The sequence below is a fragment of the Berghia stephanieae genome, chromosome 13 (assembly GCF_034508935.2).
Source record: "Berghia stephanieae isolate SIO BIC M18660-M18661 chromosome 13, UCSD_Bste_1.3, whole genome shotgun sequence".
NCBI lineage: Eukaryota > Metazoa > Mollusca > Gastropoda > Nudibranchia > Aeolidiidae > Berghia > Berghia stephanieae.
In genome coordinates this window covers 17,847,129-17,859,628 of record NC_088372.1, presented here as the reverse complement: position 1 = coordinate 17,859,628, position 12,500 = coordinate 17,847,129, and the positions used below count along the sequence as shown (strand labels likewise).

At 35.6% G+C, this 12,500-nt stretch overlaps 2 protein-coding genes across 2 annotated transcripts in view; one reads left to right on the top strand and one right to left on the bottom strand.

The window, feature by feature from the left end:
- LOC144958641 (uncharacterized) overlaps window positions 1–4,462 on the bottom strand; it is a 6,037-nt gene extending 1,575 nt beyond the window's left edge. Inside the window, exon 1 of the mRNA XM_078890744.1 lies at window positions 3,380–4,462. Within this exon, the coding sequence (XP_078746870.1) occupies window positions 3,380–3,931 (552 nt within the window). The 5' untranslated portion in view covers window positions 3,932–4,462. The remainder of the gene's footprint in view (window positions 1–3,379) is intronic.
- Window positions 4,463–9,507: 5,045 nt separating this feature from the next.
- LOC144958753 (uncharacterized) overlaps window positions 9,508–12,500 on the top strand; it is an 8,544-nt gene continuing 5,551 nt past the window's right edge. Inside the window, exon 1 of the mRNA XM_078890938.1 lies at window positions 9,508–9,707. The gene's annotated coding sequence lies outside the window, so the exon portion shown is untranslated. The remainder of the gene's footprint in view (window positions 9,708–12,500) is intronic.

Genomic DNA, 12,500 nt, shown 5'->3' with positions numbered 1-12,500 from the left:
TAATATATTTATCTCAAGAATAAGGTAGGGGATGGGGGGAGGGGAGGGGAGGGGGTGATTGAAGAATACTAGACTGCAATAGTGTTATTAGTGGTCCTCTACTTCGGCTGTTAAGATATTGAAAAAAAAATAAAAAGAGAGAGAGAAAGAGTGAGTGTGTGTGTGTGTGTGTGTGTGAGAGAGAGAGAGAGAGAGAGAGAGAGAGAGGGGGGGGGGGAAGAGAGAGAGAATGAAAGTGGGAGAACGGGAGGGGAAGGGTGCGTTTCAAAGTCATATTTAAAACAGAGGAGAGTGATAATTAATTTTTTTTTTAAATATACATAATAATTAAAAAAAACACAAAACAAACTAATTATTATAACATAAATAAATAAGAAAACTCTCTCTCTCTCTCTCTCTCTCTCTTTTTTTTTTCTTCAATATCTTAACAGCGGAGGTAGGGGACCACTAATAAGACTATTGCTGTCTAGTATTCTTCGAAAATTAATCTATACTCAAAATGATCAGTTATTCATTTGAACACTTTTAACTCCAGTTCGATTCTTACTAAAATTAAAATACCCAAAATATCGCATATGTCTGGTGTAAAACTAATTTTGCGTAAACTGTTCTTAGTCGGAAGCTCACATTAGTAGTAGTAGTAGTAGTAGTAGTAGTAGTAGTAGTAGTAGTAGTAGTAGTAGTAGTAGTAGTAGTAGTAGTAGTAGTAGTAGTAGTAGTAGTAGTAGTAGTAGTAGTAGTATGTAGTAGTAGTAGTAGTAGTAGTAGTAGTAGTAGTAGTAGTAGTAGTAGTAGTAGTAGTAGTAGTAGTATAGTAGTAGTAGTAGTAGTAGTAGTAGTAGTATAGTAGTAGTAGTATAGTAGTAGTAGTAGTTAGTAGTAGTTAGTAGTAAGTAGTAGTTAAATAGTAGTAGTAGTAGTATAGTAGTAGTAGTAGTAGTAGTAGTAAGTAGTAGTAGTAGTAGTAGTAGTAGTAGTAGTAGTAGTAGTAGTAGTAGTAGTAGTAGTAGTAGTAGTAGTAGTAGTAGTAGTAGTAGTAGTAGTAGTAGTGTAGTAGTTAGTAGTAGTAGTAGTAGTAGTGTAGTAGTAGTAGTATGTAGTGTAGTATAGTAGTAGTATAGTAGTAGTAGTAGTAATAGTATGTGTAGTATAGTAGTAGTAGTAGTAGTAGTAGTAGTAGTAGTAGTAGTAGTAGTAGTAGTAGTAGTAGTAGAGTAGTAGTAGTAGTAGTATTGTAGTATAGTAGTAGTAGTAGTATAGTAGTAGTATGTAGTAGTAGTATGTAGTAGTAGTAGTAGTAGTAGTAGTAGTAGTAGTAGTAGTATAGTAGTAGTAGTAGTAGTAGTAGTAGTAGTAGTAGTAGTAGTAGTAGTAGTAGTAGTAGTAGTAGTAGTAGTCTATTATGCGGCTATGTGGTCTTGTAGTATAACATTCGCATCGGAACGGAATACCCTGCTTTCGAGTCTCGCTCGACGTCTAGTTGAGTCCCTGGAAAAGGCTCTCTAATCACATTCTCTCACTGTACTCATGTGTCAAATGACTACCTGGCCGCTAACAGCGTTTCTCTGTCCGAAAAAAATTGCAATATCGCCTAACAGGAGACATGTCCCGTCCTGAGTGTTAAATGTTGCTGTTGGCCAGGGACTATAGTAAAGCGCTTTGAGCACGTTTAATAGATATTGCGCTTAATGCAAGCTCAATAAAAAACAGTAGTAGTGGTAGTAGCAATAGTTGTAATTATAGTAGCAATTTAGTAATAATATAAGTAGTTCATTAATGACAAAATATGCATATCTTGTGCTAAAACACATACTACGCGCTCTCCTAGACCAAGCGCAAATAGTCCCACATGTAACACACACTCAAGATTGAATGATAGAGAAATTGGCAAATAGATCGAGAGAAACGGTGAAGGAAAGAAAGATTAACAAATGGTGGCGTTTTTATGTACTTCCGTTGGAGGTGTACAAATACGCACCGTTTTTATGCACCTCCTTTGGCGGTGATGGTTAATTAATGAAAATGTTGCTGCATACGTTCATGAGGTTTAAATAGTTTTAGATTGTAGTTTAGCACGCTGCTTAGTGGTTATCGATGTATGTTTATACAATGATAATGATAATAAATTATAGAATAATAGCAATAATTAAAATAATCAAAGGTAGGTATGTCTAAAAAGAAACATGGCACACAAATACTGATCTCAAATAAATTAATAATTTTAGAAAATTAACATCGAAGTTTATTTTAACATAAAATGTTTTTGAAAAACAACAACAAAAAAAAACAAAAAAAAAAAAAAAGGAAAAAAAAAAAGAGAAGGAAAAAAAAAATCTGTCTTTCTCAAAAAAGTAAACTTTAAAAAAATATGTCCACAATGGGAATCGAACCCAGTACTTTCAAGTTTAAAGTCTAACAGCTTAAACACTGCGCTACGGAGCCAGCTGACTGTGCATTACATTTAATAAGGTCGTTCTAAAACATTATTTTACCTTCAATGCAATCTCTATTTTCTGGTTTTATATTTCGATTTTTTTGGGATTGTTATAAATTTATTAACCCAGACATCCTACAGGTGTCACAATATAACTTTTGCCGTGTCCTATACAGAAACACAATATCGCTGATGAAATTGAGTGGAATGCGCATGCGTGACGGAGGTGCATAAATACGATCCGTTAAGATGCACCGTCAACGGAGGTGCATAAAAACACTACGTTAACAAATAGTAGATAGATATACAAAAATAAACAGATAGATATATAGATAATCAGACATTAATTTTTAAATGGTAGCGAATCAACACACATTGATAGCTAGAATAGACACACACAATAATATAAGTAATAAAACGATATAAATCTATATATATAGAAAGACAGACAAATGCATATATATTTATAAATGGACAAATAATTTGATGAACAGAGGTATGTGGTCTTGTGTTACAACACTGTCTTTCGGATCGGAAGGTCCTGGGTTCGAGCCTCGCTCGGCGCATAGTTGAGTCCTTGGAAAATGCTCTGTACTCACATTCTCTCACCGCATTCATGTGTAAAATGAGTACCTGCCCGTCAACAGCATTGTCTCTGTCCGGAAAAAGTAACATCGTCTAACAAGCGTCATACCCCGTCCTATATATTAAATGTTGCTGTTGGTCAGGCACCCCTTTGTGAAGCGCTTTGAGCACGTTTAGTGGATATTTGGCTATATAAAAGTTCAATTTAATTTTAAGGTAGGCAGATAAATGGATGAATGAACAGATTGATAGATAGACAAACAAAGAGATAGATGAATAGATAGATAGTTAAATAGATAGACAGATAGATAGTTAGATGATGGACAGTGAGATTGATTGATAGATTTGTACATTTATTACCTCTCTCTTGAAAGTCTCCAAAAATCTATCACCAAAATCCTCATCATTCAATTTGTAGACTTTGGCTGCCATGAATTCTAACTGATGCACATTTCTTTCCATAAGAAATACCTGAGTTGTGTCCCCTGCATGGATCATATTGATTGGTTTGCAATAAGCATGATTCAGGATATCGTCCTCACAACTATAATACATGGCTCCCGTTTCCTTGTCATGGTTTTCTTTCACACGTTCCCGGGATCGGTCTCGTTTCACGGATTTAGATTTTTCCTTGTTATAAACTCTTCTTGCAGCAGGTTCCCGGGAATGGTATCTTTTCTCATATTTAGATTGTTCCTTGTTGCAAACTCCTTTTGAATCAGGGTCCCGGGAACAGTCTCTATTCACAGATATAGATTTTTCCTTGCTATAAACTCTTTTTGAATCAAGGTCTCGGGATCGGTCTCTATTCACTGATTTAGATTTTTCCTTGTTGCAAACTCTTTTTGAAGATCTGGAAGTCTCCTGGTCCGAAACTCTTTTCAGAGATCTGGATGTCCTGTTAGAATCCATCACTTTTTATTAAATACGTTTTTATTCACCACAAATTACTAATTTTACAATTAGAAAAAAGTTTTACAAATTGTCACAGCCAAACACTTCACAGAGTATAAACCGATGAATTTTAGCAATTAATAACTGTGAATCGAACACAAAATTATAATTAAAGTCTGAGTAAAGTCAACATCAACTGAAAATCGAGAAGCAGAGCTCGCAGGTATACGTCTAGTCGTCGCCTTCAAAATGATCAGAATGAGATGGGATTGAAAGTTGTAAGATTCAACTTTTATAACAATATGTCTAATGTCCCAACGATTGGTCCAGACGGGAGAGCCAATCAATTAAAAAAAAATTGGACAAGGTGGATTTCACAATGACCACCTTGTCGACACGTTTTAATTCCATTGTTTGATAATCTCCCCTTGAGGCCTCTTGTCGCAATGACCACCTGGTCGCCTTTCTTTTGTTCTCCCCTCGAGGCATCATGTCCATAATATAATCAAACAAAGTAAAGGGACGTCTTCGATGAGGGAGACAACCCGTGTCAATCCATTCAAATCAAAACATATTCAGACCACCCTGTCAAGAGACATTCAACCTTTCATTTCAAAGCGGTCGTATGTTGAAGTGAGTTAGGTAATAGAAATTGAATCTATATGGTGTGTTTATCACTACCCGATAAATAATTGAAATAGATTTAAAAGTTTAAATGACAGAAACATCTATTTTATTTTTCATAATTTTCATCCATATTCAGGTTTTTTTTAGGGGTGGAAATGTCAGGAAGATGCTATAGGTAGTATGCACTTGGCTAAGAAGCTCACAACATTGCCATCCGGAAGTATAACGGACCAACACACAGAACTATGTGTAACCATGAACTTTTATATTCTGGTTAAAACAGTTTAGTGAGAAGTACTCATAAACTTGAATGGCAAAAAAAAAAAAAAAAAAAAAGAAAAACAATAACAAAGACCTGAGTGAGTCATTTTGTTTGATCTATAAGCCTTACAATACAGTCACGCATTTTAAAAACAAAAAATAAATAAAGGAGAACTTTTACTCAAACAATTTTTGACCCAAAATTTGGATGAAAAATAAAAAACGCGTCAAAACCCGGTTTAGTTAAATTTCTTCCCCTTTACAAAAAGCGCGGGTGTATTGTAAAAGTTTATATCTTGCATCTTCCTGAAATGTTCACCAAATGAAACTTGATACATTATAGTAGTGAGAAAACTATGTAAATAATCAAGATGTTTCTATCAGATCTATTTTTTTTAAAAAGCTATTTCAATTCTTTATAGTTTAGTAAAAACAAAAGAAAAAAAAACAACAAAACAAAACACACACATTCTGCCCTAACCAACAAAAGGACAGTATCTCTCAAACAATTCATAAAATTCCCTTTTTTCACTTAATCGACACTCTAGGACATAGGAAAGCTTACAAAGTTGTCAGAATGATCATATCTCAAGTATTTTTGAAATTAAAGGCGATTAAAAATTTTGCTTGAAACAGTATCAATTTAAGCCCCATTTTTAACCAACAAAAGGACAGTATCTCAGACGGTCGTCTCGCGAGCATGACGGTGGCGACAACGGCTGGACCATTCGAGGCGGCTTGGGAAGCAGCACAGACTACTAGTGTTATCTATGGGAAGCAGACATCGCTACTTTCAGGGCTGCCAGATAGTCATATTCATGGCCAATTTGGCCAAGATTGGCCACAATTAGAATATGGCTTTAAAAAAATAAATCTTTTATTTACTTTTTCACAACTACTTTTTCCTTAGGGTAGTCGATCTTTTTTATTTTTTAAATGAAAAAAAACGATGGGTTTACAAGGCCCTCAGAGCGTTAGTTCACATATATAGGGTATATTTAATTTGGATGCCTTTGACTTTGAAATTGGCCACCAGGAACTCTGATCATCTGACATTAGTGTGTATGCGTATGTGGGGAATTAGTTCGTATGTGTAAAAAAACAAAAGAAGAGAGAGATAGAAAGAGAGAGAGAGAGAGAGAGAGAGAGAGAGAGAGAGAGAGAGAGAGCATCATCATCCATCGTGGTTTGTGCTCTTGAGCACGTTGCAGGCAGCTGTCAGCTGTCTCAACGAATCACGATCTCTGGTGATGAGCATGAAATATGTGTTGCTTTTTAAATCACATTTGGCCATTCTTAGTTCTTAGGCTATTTAGATAAATACTATGTCTTTTTCTTCCTCCAGATCTCTTTCATTAGATCATCCGAGTTGTTACCAACTTTCCTATTCCGTCTCTTCTCCACACATGTCCCAGAAACCGTATCTGCCTCTTTATGATGGCATCGATCAACATTCTTCCCTTTCTCACCTCCTCCAACACTTCCTCGTTCGTACACCTGTCTGTCCATGATAGCCTCAACATTCTTCTATACATCCACATCTCAAATGCCTCTAACCTCCTGGTACATTCTTTGTCAAGCGTCCATGTTTCAAAATCGTATAAAAGGGTAATTATAACATAATATGTTTCTACTACTTTCATTCTGATCTTCAACTTTAGGTTGTGGAATTTGTTGGCTTTGTTAAAGCCATTTCTGTGTGTGTGTATGTGTGTGTGTGTGTGTGTTTGATGTCTATTTTAGAGTTTACAGTGTCAGAGACAACAAAGGGGGCATAATCTGTGACGATTGATGCTCTGCGTTTAGTTAAAAATCTCACAACAATTCCAATATGTTTATTGTCTGATTAATATAATTCGGTGAGAACAGCTCATAAAAATGGCTTGCTAAAACAATCCCATAGAGCTGAATGACGTAAGTTTCGTTCCATCTGATTGAAGCTGAGGCCACACGGCTCTCCGTTGTTTTTAACCTCAAGAGAGATAAGTTCTAATTGCATTAATCGGACTATTGATGCTGTTCGTTTATCCGAAAAGCTCATTAGAAAAATTGAGATTTCATATAGAGAAATATCCACTATACGTGCTCAAAGCGCTTTACAAGGCGTCCCTGGCCAAAAGCAACATTCAATATTTAGGACGGAAATGACGCCTGTTAGGCGTTATTTTTTTTTTTTAGGAAATAGACAACGCATTACTCAATTTACATCTGAATGTGAGTAAAGAGCCTTCTCTAAGGACTCAACTATGCGCCGAGTGAGGCTCGAAACCAGAATCTTCCGATCCAAAAGCGAGTACCACAAGACCACAGAGCCTGATTTAAATACAGATTTGTGTGTGTAACCTTAAACGTTTGATTGATAGAATTTAGTGAGAACTATTCATAAAAAAGGCTGACTATAAACAATTACAAGATGACGTCAATTCTGTTCTCTTTTTAGATAGAACAAAGTTGACGTCACTTGGGTCTTTGAATTTCCTTTTTTGCCATCCATGCTTATGAGTAATTCTCAATAATCTGTTTTAACCAGAATGAAAACGTTACACACAGTTCAGTGTGTGAGTCCGATATATTTCTGGATGGCAATGTTGTGAGTTTCTTAGCCAAGCGCAAAGCATCCATAAATATTCAGAATTTCATACAGCTAGTTCGAAGTTGAGTCAGGTCTTTATTGTTTTTGCCATCGGCGTTTATGAGCAATTATCACTAAACTGTGTAAACCAGACTATAAACATTCAAGGTTACACATAGTTTTGTGTGTTTGTCCGCTATAATTCCTCATGCCAATGTTGTGAACTTCTTAGCCAAGCGCATACTATCTATAGATAGAACGAAGATGACGTCACTCAAGCATTTGTTATTGTATTTTGCCATCCGCGTTTGTGAGTGATTCTCACCAAACTGTGTTAACCAGACTATAAAAGTTCATGGTTACTCATAGTTTTGTGTATTGGTCCGTTATACTTCCGGATGGCAATGTTATGAGCTTCTAAGCCAAGCGCATACTATCTATAGTTTATTGTGTTTACGGAGAATCCGGCTGGCATTGTTATGATATTTTAAAAGTAAACACATAGTATCAATTAATGTTTTGCATTAGCAAAAATACTCACAACATTCACTAGTCGGATAAAACATACCGCCACAAAAAATTGTGTGTAACCTTGAACTTGTATCGTCTGATTGATATAATTTATTTAGATCTACACATACAAATCGGGGAGTCCTCCCGAAAGCTCCTAGCGCTAGCATTTCGTTCAATTTGTATTTTCGCAGTGGATCTTTTGTCATGTGTTGATTTATTCAATTTGTCATCATACAGAAGCATTTTAAACACTTTAGAACAAACCTCGATAGATTTGTGAAACGTTAAAATTTTCTAATACCATTGTTTTGATTCTAGGCCGCCATTTGGATTTGTAGTATGGGAGCGATCTATATTCATGTTGTCGTCCAACCAGGTCATCAATCACATGATTTGTTGCTGTCCAACGATTGGATATATCTGAGCAAATATAAACACGCTGCTTTGTTTATGAACGTTGTAAACATTCCCTGGTGTCAAGCTGAATGAAATTACCAATCGTGATTATAGATATTTAAAAAGTTGTGAACACTTTTCACTAAGTGGGTCACTTTGAGCAAGTTTTGCAATGTGACCAATGACCTCGAGCACATGGCAATGTAATATAGGTCATGCCCATTGAAAGCAGTCCTAAGATTGTTTTTTTTTTCTATTAGGGTAAGCTCGAGAGCGTAGGATTTTTTTTCTATTTCGGGTTAATTATAAGTCTTAGTAAAGGTGATATGGTGTCTGGTTTTCCTATTAGGGTTAGTTAAAGGTACTAGGTTTTATTTTTTTTTCTCTCTTAAGGTTAGTTGACGGAATATTTGAGTTGTTTCCCTCAGCACTAGGAGCTTTTGGAAGGACTCCGAAAAATTGCAAGCTAAAATGAACGAGAAAGAGCTAAGTGACGTCAACTACGTTCCTTCTATAAACTTCATGGGTCACACATAGTGTTTGTTTGTTTGAGACACTTTATCTGGAGGACGATGTTGTTAGTATTTTGCTTAAACGCATACCGTCATAACCGTTTAAGTTATGGTTACGCATTGCATTCTATATTGGTTCTTATTGTTGAGGTGGACAAAAGTCTTAATATTATCTTTATCTCATTAATGGTCCACCTCTGTACCCTTTGTAAAGCGCTTTGAGCACATTTAGTGGATATTGCGCTATATAAAGCTCAATTCTTTAAATTTTTGTTTTCATATTTTGGTATTTCAATCAAAAACTCGTCTTCAATATTTTGAAATGAATTAACTCACTCAACCCTAACACCGACTATGTCCGTAGTATACCAGAATTCCTTTTACCCTATGCCTATTTATTACATTTTTCTGAGACAAATTACAGGCGTAGTATCAAAGCTAATGTTTTTAATTTTTACATGTTAAATGTAGTTGAATAAAACTGTCTATGTACATGCTCATTTTTAACACATTTTTTCCCATTTTGAAAAGTAGCAAAAATCTCTAGGATTGAATGAGTTAATTCTCACCATTAATGGGTGATAGGAATTATTTTAAATAACATCAAAATCAAAAATAGATCTACATGTGTTCAGATACTGTTTATTTACTGAACAAATGTCACACAACACTGATTACGATATAAAATATTTGACACATTACATTTTTTTTGTTTTTAGTCTGTAAGATGAGATGTTGAGAAAGAAGTCTTTTAAAAATGTAAAATAGGACTTTTAAGTCTTTTAATTTTTAACCGTAATGTAAAAAAAAACAAAAAACAAAGGAATTTATTGTGTATATAAAATAGTCTTTTAAGTTTCTAACAATTTTACTGTGTTATTTTATTTAATTCAAATTGGACTAGTATTCTGAGGTGAGTAAGAAGAAAATAACGTCATTTTTCTCAATAACGTCTAGGTATAGTGAGTACTCTGTTCATTTTTTGTGGGTCTCAAAGCGCTTTACAAAGTGTCCCTGACCAACAGCAACACGTAACAAGTTGAACGAGACATGAAGCCTGTGGGGAAATATTACAATTTTTCTGACAGAGACAACGCTGTTGACGGCCAGATACTCATTTTACACATGAGTACGGTGAGAGAATGCGAGTAAATGGTCTTTTTCAAGGACTCAACTATGCGCCGAGCAACGCTTGAACTCAGGACCTTCCGATCCGAAAGCGAATGTCATACATAGCCTCACAATAAGTAATAATGGCATCGGCCGGAGTCGTAAAGGACGACCGACTCAGGGTTAGAGTAAAATATATAGATAGTTCGAAGATGACGTCACTCAGGTCTTTGTTATTGTTTTTTGCCATCCGCGTTTTTGAGTAATGCTCACTGAACTGTATTAACCTGACTATAAACGTTCATGTTCACTATAAACTATAGATAGTATAATAATAATAATAATAGAAATAATAATAATAATAATAATAATAATATAATAATAATAATAATAATAATAATAATGATAATTATTATTATTATTATTATTATTATTATTATTATTATTATTATTATTATTATTATTATTATTATTATTATTATTATTATTATTATTATTATAGATAGTATGCGCTTGGCTAAGAAGCTCAAAACATTGCCATCCGGAAGTATAACGGACCAACACACAAAGCTGTCTGTATCCATGAACGTTGATAGTCGGGTTAATACAGTTCAGTAAGCATTACTCATAAACGCGGATGGCAAAAAAAAAAAAACAAAAACAAAAACAATAACAAAGACCTGAGTGACGTCAGCTTCGAACTATCTATAACGGATCAACACACAAAACTGTGTGTAACCTTTAGCGTTTATAGTCTGGTTATTACAGTTTAGTGAGAAATACTCATAAACGCGGATGGAAAAAAAAATCAATAACAAAGACCCGAGTGACGTCAATTTCATTCTATCTATATGGAAGTTCATCCCCCGGCTTGAAGTTTTGGGAGGCCTTCCGAAAGCTCCTACATCCCCAGTATTCTTGTTCTAGTAGGGGGTTTGGGAGAGGGAGACTTTAAAAAAATAAAGGTTCCCCCCTCCCAAACGAGAGCATTCCTACTAGAACATTATATAAAAAAAAAGAATACTGGGGATGTAGGAGCGTTCGGAAGGCCTTTCCCTAATTATATGCAGATCTGATAACCCAATATGCTATTAGCCTATTGTTGTAATAGAAAGAAATACTCTAAATCCGACAACGCAAACTAGTCTCTATTACAACAATGTTTAAATACGCCCACGACTGCCTTCGGCTATCTGACTTGCAAAATATGTGCAGCTTGCAAGGAGTCCAGTGAAAAAAATGAAATGTTTTCAAGATCAAGAAAATCGAAAGTATTGGAGAATTTTCAGTTGTCTTGACAGGGTGGTAAAACAAGGCTGCATACTCTCCCCGCTTCTGTTTATCCTGGCTCTAGACTGGCTCATGAAAAATACAATTGATGGTAAGAAGAGAGGCATTCGCTGGACACTGACATCTTTTCTGGAAGATATAGACTACGCAGATGATATCGCGTTAGTTTCCAGTACACACAGAGACGCCTCAGAGAAACTAAACGTACTACACAAGAACGCCTCGAAAATTGGACTGAAATAAAATTTCGATAAGACTGTGTACATTAGGGTGAATCCAAAACATGACAGTGAAATTAGGATAGATGAACATATAATTGAAGAGGTAACAGAGTTCTCCTACCTCGGATCCAAAATAACAGACGACGGAAATGCAGAACACGATATCAAGCACAGAATTCAAAAGGCAAACCAGGCTTTCGGCACGCTGAAAAACTTTTGGAAATCAAAGCAAATAATGAGAAAGACAAAGCTGAAAATATACAAGAGCAATGTTTTAAGTGTACTGCTTTATGGAAGTGAAAGCTGGAAAATGACATCCTCCTAAATACAGAAACTAGAAGCCTTTCAGAACAAGTGTTTAAAAAGAATTTTTAATTTATTTTGGCCTACAAAAATAAGAACAGTGGATCTATTAAAGAAAGCTGACTGCACTAGCATTGATAGCCAAATAAAAAGAAGAAGATGGCGTTGGCTGGGTCATGTGGCCAGAATGGAAAAAGGGTCACTTCCCAAGACAGCCTTGTACTGGACAGCAGATGGGAAGAGAAAGCGGGGAAGACCCAAAGAAACCTGGCGAAGGACGATGGAGAAAGAATTAAAGGAAGCAGGCCTGTCCTGGAATACAGCCACCGCAAAAGCAGCCGATCGCAAAAAATGGAGATGTCTGGTGGATGCCCTATGTGCCTCAAGGCCCGAAGAGGATTAAGTAAGTAAGTAAGTAAGTAAGTAAGTGACAGGGTGGGGTGGACTATTTGTTGTGATTTGAACGGATTGACACGGGTTGAGTCCTGCAGCAAACAATCCATTTTCTTTTAATTCTTATAGATAGAATGCGCTTGGCTAAGAAACTCATAACAATGGCCTCCGGACTTAAAGCGGAGCAACACACAAAACTATGTGTATCCATGAAAAAAAAAAACAAAGACCAGAGTGACGTCATCTTCAAACTATCTATACTCGGGGTGACGTCGAAAAAAAAAAAAACTGATAGTAAGGCTATCGCTAAGGAAAAAATGTCCAACACAAAAATTAAAAAAAAAAGATTTGATTGACACGCAGGACTTGACCAATTGTTGGGACATTAG